The 14,692-nt window shown below is 45.7% G+C and overlaps 1 protein-coding gene across 1 annotated transcript; it reads left to right on the top strand.

The window, feature by feature from the left end:
- Window positions 1–9,257: 9,257 nt before the first annotated feature.
- On the top strand, window positions 9,258–13,772 carry LOC121800118 (probable serine/threonine-protein kinase SIS8). Its single transcript, XM_042199692.1, has 15 exons — window positions 9,258–9,759; window positions 10,246–10,660; window positions 10,749–10,880; window positions 10,950–11,054; window positions 11,392–11,716; window positions 11,802–11,842; window positions 11,937–12,005; window positions 12,088–12,188; window positions 12,295–12,373; window positions 12,486–12,584; window positions 12,670–12,738; window positions 12,841–12,890; window positions 13,074–13,155; window positions 13,250–13,344; window positions 13,425–13,772. The coding sequence occupies exons 1-15, from the start codon at window positions 9,473–9,475 to the stop codon at window positions 13,528–13,530; spliced, it is 2,055 nt and encodes a 684-aa protein (XP_042055626.1). The 5' UTR covers window positions 9,258–9,472; the 3' UTR covers window positions 13,531–13,772.
- The last annotated feature ends 920 nt before the right edge of the window (window positions 13,773–14,692 follow it).

The raw sequence follows: 14,692 nt of genomic DNA, 5'->3' as shown, positions 1-14,692 counted from the left end.
GTCTGATGCCGAGAGGACTCCGAAAAGGCAAAAAACCTCTTCGGATCCGAAGAAGCCGGAGTCAACTTCGGCAAAGGGGAGGGGGAAGGCCCAGAAGCCCCCGAGAGCGCCAGAGAAAGACGTGGTCTTGGCGCCTCCTTCGGAACATATCTGTGAGCCGTTTTTATGGCCCACGGACTTCGCCGAGGTGAATTCTCTTCTTGATTTTCTGGCCTTGCTTTTTTCCTGTATTTTTGTGGTCCCTTTGTTGACTTTTTTCTTTATTCATTTTCAGAGGAACGATATGCTCTCCAAGCTCGTCGCCGTCGAACTCTCCAAAGCGTCCAATGACTATGCTGAGATGCAGAGGAAGTTGGCGGCTGCTTGTCATCGGGCCGAACAGGCTGAGGCTAACTTTGAGAAGGCCAGAGCTGCTAGGATTTCGGCCCAGGATGAAGCTCAGTTTGCCAAAAACCAGCTCGTCATCCAGCGGGAGCAGACGAAACGGAGGGATGCTGCTGCCGTGGTTGCCCAAGGGGAGGCTTTCCGTGTTTACACGGAGAAACTCTTTTTGAGCAGCCAGTTCTCGGCCTTTGTCGGTAGTCTGGTAAGGCTAATTGCCGATAAGGGCGAGCAGGGGGCCGACGTCGTGCTGCCTCTGTACAGCCGAGAGATAGCGGCTCGGCTTCAGAATCTGCCGCTCCTTGAGGAGCTCGCTTCATCTTCGGTCCTGCTTTCTGCAGACCGAGTCCGGAGTTGTCGAGCTGATCGGGACGAGAACCTGGAGGCTATCTTTGCCTCCGTGGGACCCGTTTCACCCGCTTCGACTTACAACGGAGAGGGTGAGGCCGAGCCGCTGGAGCGGGAGGCCGAAGTCGATCAGGCCGGGCATCCGGAGAAGGAAGCCGATCAGGAGGCGGAGGCGAGGCCGGCAGGAGGCGAGGCTGAGGCTGAGGTAGCCCAGGAGAAAGAAGCTGTACCAGACCGAGGAGCCGGAGACGAAGCTGGCGGAGTATGATTTCGTCTCCTTTCTCTTAGTCTAGTTTCTTCCTTGTAAAATGGCCTTGAAGCCCTAGTGTAAAAAATTTTCCTTGTGAATGAAAAATTCTCTACACTTGTCTTCGTATAGCTTTTCGTACTCGCCTTTATTCCTGTTGTATTTTACTATCTGCTCGGTACAGCTGCCGAACTAATATAGCTGCTTTGTACCCAAGGAGATGGAGATACTTCACTGGAAACGGCTGTACTCTTCGGCTTTGGACGAAGCTGAGAGAAGAGCTATAGCCGATCAGACGAAGAATGACGAGCTTCTGGCTCGTTTAGTGAAGCTGGAGGCCGATATCAAGGACTTAGAGTCCGATAAGAAAGATCTGGAGGCCGAGCTGAATACGGCCATTGCTGAGAGGACTGCGTATGAGGATTACATCCGTGTGCGCGGGGGAATGACCATATCAGACGTTCAGAGTCGAGTTGACGAACTGTGGGAGGAATATCATGTACTCCGTATGAACAATGTGCTGGAGAGCCCGGCTTGCCAACAAGTTGTGACATCACTGCGGCGTTGGGCTTCTCGGTACAACATTGTTCTTTCTCGGCGCCCCTCCATAGAAAGATTCCTTCGGCATATCGCGCCAACAGATGCTCGCACTCCAGATCAAACCTCTGGTTCCCTTGTTCAAAATCCTACTCCCAGCCAACAACGAACTCCGGAACAGCCGGAAACGTCAAGACGAGAACGGGCTCAGGAGCAACCGGAATCGTCAAGACGGGGACGGACTGAAATTCGCCGAGGAGTTGTGACTATGAGCGAGCAAGATCAGCAGATGCTTATTGCAGAGACTCTTCATCGCCGAGGTGTTAGGACTTCTCGGGCTCGGGGAAGAGGCGTTGGGTCGAGGATAGCATCTCGTCGACCTGCTTATTCTTCATCTGCTCGGAACAACCGAACTCGGCTTCCAGAGGATTTTGCAGATAGGTGGCTTAACTTCAGCAACCCTGGACAGTAGAATAGTCCTTTGTAATAGCGTAACGCCATTTTGTAGGGTAGCGGAGTTGTATGCCGAACAAGATTTGATAAATGAAATTTTGTTTTCGCTTCTAACACTGTATTTACAGCTTAGCGAAAAAATTTCATCGTACTTGTCCTCGGTCTTATGAAGTAAACTTCTTGGACCGGACTTGGTCCTTGGTCTGATGAAATAAACATTTTTGACCGGACTCGTCTTTGGTCTGATGAAATAAACATCTTAGACCGGACTCGTCTTTGGTCTGATGAAATAAACATCTTTGACCGGACTCGTCTTTGGTCTGATGAAATAAACATCTTAGACCGGACTCGTCTTTGGTCTGATGAAATAAACATCTTTGACCGGACTTGGTTTGTGTTCTAATTTGGCGATTTTTGTCGCCGGGATCGAACTTTCCCTTGTCCTAATTCGGCGAGTTTTATCGCGTGGATCGGACTTTCCCAGTTAACCGAAGTGGTCTTATGCAGTAAACCTCTTTGACTAGACGTGGTCGTCCCCGGTCTTATGAGGTAAACTTCTTTGACCGAACTTGGTCGTCCTAATTCGGCGAGGTTTATCGCGTGGATCGGACTTTCCCTTATTGCAGTTCGCTTCAGACGAAGTGCTTATTAAGCTGAATTGCGGTCTTGTATCCTCCTTGGAAGCTTGGACTCACAATCGTTGGCTTATTGCAGTTCGTTTCAGACGGACTGCTTGTTAAGCTGAATTGTGGTCTTATATCCTCCTTAGAAGCTTGGACTCACAATAGTCTTTAATAATCGATCTAAAAAGGGGATCAGTCTTTAAAGAACGATATACCTTGGTACCATTTGTAAGAGACGACAAGCACATAGAGACAAAACACATAGAGAAAAAATGAAAAAGACGAAGGAAAAAACTTTAAACCTTTTTTTAAAACGACAAGTAAAAGGTACAAGTAAAAAACAAACAAATAAAAACATGTACCCCTATGACCGAACTAGACACAAGACAGACTGACCGGACCTTGTCTCTTACAAGTGGTACTTCTTGAGGTTGGAGACGTGCCATGTTCGGGGTACTTGTTCTCCTGACATGTGAGTCAATTTATAAGACCCTTTGCCGAGGACTTCTGACACCCGATATGGACCCTCCCATGTGGGTTCGAGTTTGCCCAGCTTTTCTGCTCGGCTTACTTCGTTGTTTCTCAAGACGAGATCTCCCACTTGAAATTGAAGCTTTTTCACCCTTTGGTTATAATACCGGGCTACTTGCTCCTTATACTTGGCTGCTTTTATGCACGCCAATTCTCTTCTTTCTTCGGCGAGATCTAGTTCTGCTCTCAGTCCGTCGTCATTCATTTCTGAGGAGAAATTTAGAGTCCGGGGACTGGGTAAGCCGATCTCCACCGGAATTACGGCTTCAGTGCCGTACACCAGACTATACGGAGTTTCACCGTTGGAGGTTTTGGGAGTAGTTCGGTAGGACCATAGGACTTGAGGGAGATTTTCTACCCATTGTCCTTTGGCTTGTTCTAACCGAGCTTTTAACCCTTTCACCAGAATCCGGTTCGTTACTTCCGTTTGTCCGTTTGCTTGGGGATGGGAGACCGAAGTGAACCGCTGTTGAATGTTCAGCTCTTGGCACCAATTCTTGAACGTCTTGTCGGTGAACTGAGTCCCATTATCCGAGATGAGGATGTGGGGTATGCCAAATCGGCACACTATGTTCTTCCAGACGAAGTCCAATGCCTTTGAGCTCGTTATCGTAGCTAATGGTTCAGCCTCCACCCACTTCGTGAAGTAGTCCACGGCAACGATAAGGAATTTCATTTGCCGAGGAGCTTGAGGAAGTGGTCCCACTATGTCTATGCCCCATTGCATGAAAGGCCAAGGGCTTTGCATAGTGTATAGATCGGTCTGCGGCATCCTTGGGACATTTGCATGAATTTGGCACTTCGTACACTTCTTGACGAGCTGCACTGCCTCTTGTACCATGGTTGGCCAATAATATCCCCATCTCAGAACTTTTTTAGCTAAAGCTCTGGCTCCGATGTGGCTACCGCACGATCCTTCATGAACTTCTCTGAGGATGTAGTCCGTCTCTTCTGGTCCTACGCACCGCAATAACGGCTGGAGGTAAGACTTTCTAAAGAGGACTCCTTCATGAAGTTCGTACCGAAGTGCTCGGCACGTGATCTTCCGAGCTTCTCTCTTATCCTCGGGCAATTGTCCTTGATCCAGATATTGCAAGATCGGCGTCATCCAGTTCGGCGAGCTGGATACTGAATGTACCTCGGCTTCATCAATGCTTCGATGCATTAATTCTTCCGCCTTTGAGCTCGGATCTGAGGCCAACTTACTTAAGGCATCTGCTCGGCTATTTTCCGCTCTGGGAATGCGGATTATCCGAAAATAGGAGAAACTTCGGCTGATGCTTTGCGCTTTGTCCAAATACTTCTTCATTCTCTCGTCACGAGCTTCACTTGTACCCAACATGTGATTTACTATGACTTGTGAATCACAATGGACTTTGAGAGATTTGACGAGCAGACTTTGCGCTAACTGGAGTCCGGCCAGGAGGGCTTCGTACTCGGCTTCATTATTAGTAGTGGGGAATAGGAAACGAAGTGAGTAGGTTACCTCGTGTCCGTCGGGAGCGACAAGTAAAATACCAGCTCCACTTCCCATCTTGTTTGAAGCTCCATCTACGAATCCGCTCCAGCAGTCCGGCGGCACTACTTCGGATTCCAAGGGCTGTGCTAGTTCGGCATTGGCAGAATTCTTCTGTTCGGCAATAACGGGAATTGCTTGATCGAACTTTGCTTCTGCAAGAAAATCTGCCAAGGCTTGTCCCTTGATGGCTTTCCGAGGTAGATATTCAATTGTGTGCTCTCCCAACTCTATAGCCCACTTGGCGATTCTGCCTGATGCTTCTGGTTTGGTCAACACTTGCCGAAGTGGCAGATCAGTTAAGACGCATACCTTGTGAGCATAGAAGTATGGCCGCAGTCTCCTTGCTGCATTTACTAATGCCAGAGCAATCTTTTCCAGAGGTTGATACCTGGTTTCTGGACCTCTTAATGCTCGGCTTGTAAAATAGATGGGAAGCTGCTTTAGGCCTTCTTCTCGTACAAGCACCGCGCTGATGGTTTGATCCGATGCCGCTAAGTATAAGAATAGTACTTCGGCTTCGGTTGGAGCAGAGAGAATAGGAAGCTCGGCTAGATAACTTTTGAGCTCGTCAAAGGCCCTTTTCTGCTCGGCTCCCCACTCGAACTTTGGTGCCTTTTTCAACACCTTGAAGAACGGCAGTTGCTTTTCGGCTGCTTGGGAAAGGAATCGACTCAGTGCGGCTAGACATCCGGTTAGCCTTTGCACGTCATGTATGGACCTCGGCATTGTCATGTTCTGAACGACTTGAACTTTTGAGGGGTTTGCCTTGAGTCCGTCTTTTGAAACCCAACAACCCAGAAACTTTCCCGAATCTACCAAAAAGGTACACTTTTGGGGATTAAGTTTGAGGTTGGCTTTCTTGAGCACGTTGAGAGTGGACTTGAGGTTGTGCTCGTACTCCGAGGTGCTTTTGCTCTTGACGACTATATCGTCAACATACACTTCGACCTCCTTTCCAATCAGGTGCCGAAAAAGCTTGTCTACCATCCTTTGATAAGTGGCTCCGGCATTCTTTAAACCGAATGGCATCTTTTTATAAGCGAAAATGCCGAAGTCAGTAATGAAGGCCGTTTTTGAAGCGTCAATCTCATCCATTAAAACCTGATGGTATCCTTTGTATAGATCAAGAAAACAAAAAATTTCAAAGCCCATCAGAGCTTCTACTTTTTTATCTATGTTCGGAAGGGGATAGCAATCTTTGGGACAGTGCTTATTTAGATCGGTGAAATCTATGCACATCCGCCATCCTCCTTCCTTTTTCTTGATCATGACAGGATTGGCCACCCACGAAGGATACTTCACTTCGAATAACACATCCGCTTTCAATAATTGACGGACTTCGTCATGGATGACTTGACTTCGTTCTGCCGCAAAGAGTCTTTGCTTCTGTTTTATCGGCCGGACTGAAGGATCAATATTTAACCGATGAGTGATTACCTCGGGGGGCACTCCGGTCATGTCCAACGGAGACCATGCAAAGACGTCTTTATACTCCTTGAGGAGCTGGATGGTTTTTTCCCGAAGTAGGGGCGTTCCCGCGAAGCCGATCTTAACCGTTCTGGATGGGTCGTCTTCGTACAGCTGAACTGTCATCGAGTTCGGCTCCGGTATGACTTCGGTCATCGCCTCTGACTCCGGCTGCTGTGATTGCTATGCTTGGTGGTGCCGATCTGACTGCTCGGCACTTCTAAGCGCAATTTGCAGACATTCCTTTGCTCTCTTTTGGTCACCTCGGATGACCGCTATCCCTCCTTTAGTGGGGATCTTGATGGTGAGGTGATAGGTGGAGCAAACGGCCCGAACTGTGTTGAGCCAGTCTCTTCCCAGGATGACGTTGTATGGGGACCGAGCTTTCACCACGAAAAACTCAATCATCGTACTGGAGCTAGTAGGCGCTTTCCCCACCGTGATCGGAAGGCTGATAATACCTTCAGGGCGGGTGTCCTCCTGGGCGAAGCTCTTCAGGGGAAGCGGAGCCGGGCTGAGCCGAGCTGGGTCCACTTCTAGTTTGTCGAAGCACTCTTTAAAAAGAATGCTGACTGACGCTCCTGTATCCACAAACACCCTGTGGATCAGTTTGTTTGCCACTCCGGCTTGGATGACAATGGCGTCTTGGTGAGGAGAGATGGCCGGGACGGGATCAGCATCCGAGAACGTAATCACTTCGTCCTGCTTCAGCCTTTTATGCGTTGGCTCTTCTCGATTGGAGCCCCTGCGCTCTGACTTCAGGGACGACTTGGTCTTCCCGGCAGGGAGAGCGTCAATAGTCAGGATTACTCCATCATATTGCGGCTCGTCATCGTCTTCGGGATCCGGCTGCCTTTTCGGATCCTGAGGAGCGCAGTTCGCACCTCTCTGCTTCTTATTCTTCTTTGACTGCTTGCTTTGGTATTTTTTCAATGTCCCTGTCCTCACAAGAACATCGATACCTGCAGCCAAGTTTCTGCACTCCTCGGTATCGTGACCGTGGTCTTGATGGTAGGAGCAGTAGTTATCCTGGGGTCGGCGCGCGGCAGATTTCGTCATCCGCTTTGGCTTTTCGAACAGGTCAGAGTGTAGTTCGAAAATTTCCGCTCTCGGCTTGTTCAGCGGTACGAACTGAGCGGGCGGCTTCTCGGGATTGAGACGGGGTCCCAATCTGTCTTGCACCGGAGTCCTTTGAATCCTTTCAAAAGGAGTTCGGCGAGGATGTCCCTGATCGCCAAAAGGAGTTCGGCGAGGATGTCCCTGATCGCTATGATCGGGCTTCCTCCTGTCTCCTCGGGACGATGAGCTGTCTAACGACCGTTTGCGACGGTCTGCCTCATCGGCCCGGGAGTACTGGTCCGCAATGTCCCACATTTCCTGAGCTGTCTGCGGACCGCACTCAACGAGCTTCCTGTAGAGAGCTCCGGGCAGGATTCCATTTTGGAATGCCGAGATGACAAGCAGATCGTTGAGATCGTCTACTTGCAGGCATTCCTTGTGGAATCTTGTCATAAAGTCGCTGATTTTTTCGTCGCGACCTTGACGAATGGAAAGCAGCTGAGCCGAAGTGATTCGGGCTTCCGCTTTCTGAAAGAACCTCCTGTGGAAGGCATCCATTAGATCTCGGTAAGATCTGATGCTGCCCTGGGGGAGGCTATCGAACCACCTTCTCGCGTTCCCGATGAGCAGCTCGGGAAACAGCTTGCACATGTGGACCTCGTTGAGACCCTGGTTCGCCATGTTATACTGATAGCGCCCCAAGAAATCGTGAGGGTCCACGAGCCCGTCGTAAGTCATCGACGGAGTTCGGTAGTTCTGTGGTAGGGGAGTTCGGGTGATGTCGTCCGAGAACGGAGTCTTCAGTGCTCCGTACACGGCGAATCCGATATCTCGTCGGTATGGAGGAGATTGAGTTCTCCTGTGATTCCGGTACCGAGGAAGAACAGGAATATGTCGGGGTTGAGGATTCTTCTTCCTGGAAGACACGGCACTACTGCGGTAGTGACTTTCGTGTCTGGATGAGGAAGGAGAATCCTCCGTTTTCGTCTTCGGCTCTTGGCTCTTTTGCAGGAAGGCTAAGAACTCATCCTGCTTCTCAGCCAAGAACAGCTTGACAGCCTCATTCAAATCAGGCTGCTGGGAAGACTCAGTGGGACGATTTTTGGAGCGGCCTGTTCCTTCGCCATGAGAACTGGTGGTGGATTTATCCCTAGGCTGTTTTCCAGACCTATGGGATGGATTGGCTTCCTCCTGGTTCTCACGGGCAGGAATGCGGGTACTCTGCGATCTGGTATGCATTTTTTGGGTGGAAAAAATGGATCAAAAATTCGCTTTATCACAAATTTTGTTCTTCGTTTCCCACAGACGGCGCCAGTGATGGATCCGCGAATTTCTGATGTTAATAAATGCTGGTAGAGAATGAAGATTATGACACAGAATTTACGTGGTTCGATTTACTGAAGTAAATCTACGTCCACGGGAAGAAGGGAGGGCAAGATTGTATTGCTTGATCTGGGATTACAGCTTACAACACAGACTTGCTATATGGTATTTTTATCTCTAGAGAGCTTAACCTTCTTTTATCTGATCTAAGTTCTATTTATATCTTGAACTAAGATCGTGGCTTGCATCACCACCCTAAGTCGTGGATGTCGTGTAGGTTATGGCCTAAGATCGTGGATGTAGCGTAGGTCTTGGCCTACGATCGTGGCCTGAGCTGACACCACGTGGTAGTGGGTGCGTTGGACATCCTGTATGGGTCCACTAACTCCTTGTTCGGTCGAATACTGAGACCGAACTGCTTTGGTTGCCGATCTGAGAGTAGCTTGATGCCGGCCTGAGAGCAGAGCTTGATTGGATGGCTTTTACCGAGCTGTAGGCTGAGGCCGAACTCTTTGGTAATGCCGAACTCATACTCCTGCTTTGGTTGCCGATCTGAGAGTAGAGCTTGATGCCGACCTGAGAGCAGAGCTTGATAGGTTGGCTTTTACCGAGCTGTAGGCTGAGGCCGAACTCTTTGGTAATGCCGAACTCATACTCTTCCTTGGGCTTTGGGCTGATGGGCCGTCATTGCTGTTGGGCTTGTTTAGTACGCACCCCATCATGAAGCAATAAAAATAGTCAAAACTCAATAATTAAACACCCTATTCATCTTCAACATGAACATGAAGAAAGCCGCCATCACCATTCACCAATTCACGAAAAAAGGCGGCAGAAGCCACGTGGCGGAATCCTGTTTGCCGCAACGACGCATGCACACATATTTTAAAATTAAATAACTGAAAATAGTTTTTCTTCTACAAAAACCCCGAGCCGATCTCCGCGCCACCGCCATATGCAATTTCCGCGCCACCGCTCAGCGCCGCCATGGACGGCGGAGGGAAGTCGTCGGAGAGACTCATGAGAACTCTGCTAGATCGATTCGACAGCCTGGAGGCGAGCCATGAGAAGCTAAAGGAGCAGCTCGAAGTGGTCGTGCACGAGAAGGATAGCGGCGCCGCCGCTACAGACACGGAGGAGGAGGCGCCGCGGTATCCTGGATGGGGAGACATGCCGCGGGCGTGCTTTGCTGAGAGCCCGTACAGGAGGTGGTTGGAGTACATGGGTCATGAGCTCCACGTCACCAGACTTGGCTCCGGCGAGATCGTTTATTGGTATTGCTTTTTTGCTTTTTAATATGGCTTGTTGATTCAATTCGATTCAAATTTAGCTGATTGAGCTGATTGTTTGATTTGATTTGTTGGTTTTAGTGTGTTTGGGTTGAAGATGTTGGCTGAATTAGGTCAAATGTGGTTGGGGATTTTTATGCATTTTAGCTGTGTATGTTTTGTTTCAGCATTGTTCCATGTTTTGTCCCCACATAATCAAAGGGTTGACGACGTTTAAACACAAATGACGGACTGTATCAAAATGAAACACAGAATGAAACTTTTTGTACTTATTTATGCAAACTTCAAACTTTTCGTACTAACATGAAACAATTTGCATGAATAGTGTGTAAAATTACCATTGTTTTGAATTAGTAGAAATTTATAGTTTATGGAACACTACAACCGCTGTGCTGATAAAGAATACAAGCATTTGCTGTACTGCATATTGCATTGAAATTAGAATAAGGGGGAGACGAACTCGTGTTGCAGGAATCGCGCAGCTGAAAAACTCTTTGGGTATAAAGACTATGAAGTATTAGGACAAGGAGCTGTTGAACTACTTTTTGATGAAGAACATCATAATCTAGTTCTGGGAATCATGGAGAGGGTGAGATTTGGAGAATCTTGGTCAGGGCAACTCCCTCTCCGGAAGCGATCTGGTCAAAGTTTCATCGCACTAGTTACACAGAGCCCGCTGTATGAGGATGGTGAGCTCACCGGAATAGTTACTGTATCAAGTGATGCTGCTGTGTTTAATAAAGCAAACTCGGCAAATATGAGAGCGCGTCAAGATAATGCTAATGAACAATCTAAATTTCGTAGAATAAATTTGAAGAACATCCAGTGCCAGCAGCGGCAAAAAATTGCAGGAGTGCCCAACTTTGCATCTTCTGTTTCGAATTTGGTGCTTACATTATGTCCCTATGTCTCTTTCTGCATCATGTTTTGTCTTCCTTTTTTGCGTTTGTTAGAGTTTTCTGATAATTGGCCAGGCCCCTAAAGTTTTATCTCGAACACGAGGGAATGGTTCTTCAACGTTTGAGACATGTGGAAGTGCAAGAGACGACGAGGATGCTGAAGCAGAAAGTCACGACATGATAACAGATAGACCACCAAGAGCCCATGTGAGTATTAGTCGAGCAAGGTGTTGATTTATTAAGAGGGAATGTAAATGAATCTAGAACTATTTGCAGGTTGCTAAGGGCGCTTTCGGGTTTCCCATTGGGAGGAGTAGAGCTGAAGGGTCATGCTTGGAAAAGGAAGAAACAGCATCTGAATTTTCTCAGCCTTCAAAACTTGTATACTCTATTCTCCATTTTTGTAACATTTCGCCTACTATTGTCCATTGGAAAGATTAGCTTCTCCTCTCTGCCTTATAAGTGCTATTACATCATTCAGTTATATGCATGTACCGTATAATTGTTTCTTTTGCATTTTCCAAGAGCAATATCGTCTAGCTCAATTTTGAGGCCTTTTGCTAACTCATGCTTTAGTTGATTTTATGAATGAATTTTTGGAATGATAATCAGGTTTGTTCAATCTTATGTTATACAGTATTATCTTGGGAGCTTTCACAGTTGTTGCATTGGAACTGTATTGTTAATTTCCAATAAGTTCGTGTATCCTGAACTGCAGGCGGTAAAAATCTTAGAGAAGTTTCATATAGGAGCAAGCAGCAGCTCAGAGAAAGTCGTGGCCGAGAGAATACAACAAAATGGTTTTGAAGATAATTCAAGTAGGAAAGAAGCAGCAAATGGGACATGTTCTCCAAATACGAAGTCACTGTATTCGGAAGATGCATCTAATGGGCAGTCAGATTCTCAAAAAATTCTAGGTCCGGCAGAGAGTTGTGGCAGTGAATGTGGATGCTCATCGAGCAAAGGTGAAAATGATCCGCCTCTGGTAGTCCGTTCTGCGATACAATGGGAGGATCTGCAGCTCAAAGAGGAAATTGGACAAGGTTTGGTTTCACGAAATCGTGTTAGAAGCTTATGTGTTTTTGATTAGTACATTATTGTTTTTTGATGAACATTGTTTGCTTTCAGGTTCGCTTGCAGTTGTGTATCGTGGAATCTGGAATGGATCGGTACGTACCCATATCCATCGGTAGCCATGCCACAAACTACAGAGAGCTTTCTTTTCTCGGAAACTTAATATTCTATTTCCTTCAAACTGTTCAGGATGTTGCAGTTAAGGTTTACACCGGTACTCAGTATGACGAGGAGACATTGGCTGACTACAAAAAAGAGGTGCATCAAAGTTATACGGCATGAAGGAGTTGTTTCAAGTAACTCATGCATTACTGACTTTGAAGTTGACCATGTTGTTTAGATTGATATTATGCGAAGGTTGAGGCATCCAAATGTATTGCTGTTCATGGGAGCATCATGCACGAAGGAAAGAATTGCCTTTGTCACTGAATACATGAACAGGTAAGCTGAACAAAGAGACTAGGGGAAGAAACATGATCCCTTTCAAATCTCCTTTCAATGGTTCCTTGTCAACTATGCAGCATTTACAGCCACATGATATGAGCAGGGGGAGTCTCTTTAAAACATTACATAGGAGCAACCAAGTGCTTGACATCAGACGCCGTCTTAGGATAGCTCTTGACGTGGTATGTCCCATTCTCAAGTCGATCATTTTCCCTCAACTTCACCGTATTTTTTAGCCAAACATGTGTATAAGCTGGCTGAAGCTATTCAATCTCTTTCATTTTTTGTTTACAGTCTACAGGGATGAACTATTTGCATCACAGAAATCCACCGATAGTGCATAGAGACCTGAAATCTTCAAACCTTCTAGTTGACAAAAGCTGGAACGTCAAGGTACTAATAGGAATATTCCGTTGGATCACATCATTTCACTCCATCCAAGTATTTGGAGCAGCCACTCTAAATTGCTTCGTTTCAGGTTGGCGATTTCGGCTTATCAAAGCTAAAATATTCAACTTTCTTAACAGCGAGATCTGGAAGAGGCACAGTTAAGATCATTGCCTGTGCCCCATCTTATTCTACAGTTCTCTATTTTACTTGAGTCTTTTCTATACACGTTGTCTGATATGAGTTCTGTGAATTACTTCAGCCTCAGTGGATGGCCCCTGAAGTCCTCCGGAATGAACCTTCAACAGAAAAGTAAAATTTTTATATTTGTGTATTTGAATATAGTTAATCTCTGTGGTAATGATTGAGATAGACATATGGGTTGTGGGGTGTAAAAGAGTTTGCACATGCATTTCGCGCGGGCGTGTTACATACGGGGTTGCTCAATTGGTTAAGGGGACGACTTACGCTCATCTATTCTCAACCTTTTAACAGGTCGGATGTCTTCAGCTTTGGCGTCATCCTGTGGGAACTAATGACTGAACGCATTCCATGGAGCAACCTGAATGCCGTGCAGGTAACTTCACTACAATCAATCCCACCGTGTGCAAGATACGACAGTAGTTTTGTTGCTCTACCTATCAATCATTTTCCACTTCGTGTTTATGAAGGTTGTTGGAGCTGTCGGCTTCACGAACAGCAGACTGGATATTCCACACAACGTTGATCCCCAAATAGCTTCCATCATATCGGAATGTTGGGCAAGGTAAACTAAGCCGTCACACCTGGCTATTGACATGCCAAAATCTGAAAAAACTGATTCGAGTTCTGTCAATCTTTCTGCAGCAACCCTGAAGACCGGCCATCGTTCAAAGACATGATCCCAAAACTGGAGAAGTTGTTAGTTCAAGCAAGTGGTGGGGGTGTGACAAGAGCAGCTTCCCAGCCTTAAACCTTTTCGTCCCCGGCTTACTGGAGCAGCACCTCTGTCCTTGCCGTTAACAGGAGAGGAATAGGAATCTGAATGTGATGTTTCATCAGTAAGTTTTGCTTTAACATACTGCTTTTCCATTCTGTTCTTTCATGTATTTTGGTGGTTCTTCTCCCCTTTAGTTGTAAAGAAGAATATGCTAATCCAAAGTGTACATTACTATGATCATATAAACGAGTTATCATAGGACTAGCATATATAAATATCTTTAGTGGTGTTTGATTTAATGGATTAGATAAGATTGAGTTTTATGAATTTGTCTTGGGTGGAACCAATATTTAATCTCGGAATAATATCACATAGATTAATCTTATGAGTCTTGTCATGATATGACAATATGATAAAGTTGGTTGGTGGGATGTGAGTACGACTTTTATATATTGCAAACTAAAAAAGAAAAAAACCAAACTAAAATATTAAATTTTGTTGGATTTTTGGATTGGATATATTCCTTTTTCTCCAGAATTCAAATTTCCAGTTTGTTTATAATTCTTCAAAATTGAGATTTCTCCTATATAAAAAAATGTGAGAAACTCAATATTTTCTCCTAAGATATCAGCCGAATTCGACTTTATTTGACTCAGTTGCATTCCCACGGCCAGACTTATTATTTTAATTTTTCAACGACCATAGGTCCATTTTCATGTTATTTTGTCCAAAAATACATAAACAGGAGTATTATTCAATGTTACGAATGTCTATAATGATTTATGATGTCTACCTAAATGCTGGATTACATGCATTTGGAGTATATTATTCAATTCTCAGTCTTTAGATAAATAAATTTTTCCCCAGCGTTTGGTTTTCTGCTTTCCACGAACCATAGTACATACTGTACTATTTATTGGTGGTTACTCACTTTTCTTATTTATTTTACATTAATCTTCGATTTAAGAAATATTTATACAGATGAATGGAAATTTTTGGATGAGAATTGGATTAGATGAGAAGTGAGAGAAAATTATTTAGTGAAAGAGCAAACTGAGCTTCAATGATTGTTAAAAAACATGCAAATTATTAGATGAGAAATTAAATGAGAGAAAATACTAAATAGTAGTACTCCTATTTATTGAAGAAAGAACCTGATCTTCAGTGATTATTGTATTCAAATTTTACATCAACT

This window comes from Salvia splendens, chromosome 4 (genome assembly GCF_004379255.2).
Source record: "Salvia splendens isolate huo1 chromosome 4, SspV2, whole genome shotgun sequence".
Taxonomy (NCBI): Eukaryota; Viridiplantae; Streptophyta; class Magnoliopsida; order Lamiales; family Lamiaceae; genus Salvia; species Salvia splendens.
This window is presented reverse-complemented; position numbering and strand designations above follow the sequence as displayed.

Bases quoted from the DNA above. Each gene is read 5' to 3' on its own strand.
- LOC121800118 (XM_042199692.1), top strand. From the start codon at position 9,473: ATGGACGGCGGAGGGAAGTCGTCGGAGAGACTCATGAGAACTCTGCTA. The intron at 9,760-10,245 runs GTATTGCTTTTT...CTCGTGTTGCAG, and splicing joins TCCGGCGAGATCGTTTATTG to GAATCGCGCAGCTGAAAAAC. The intron at 12,891-13,073 runs GTAAAATTTTTA...ACCTTTTAACAG, and splicing joins AATGAACCTTCAACAGAAAA to GTCGGATGTCTTCAGCTTTG.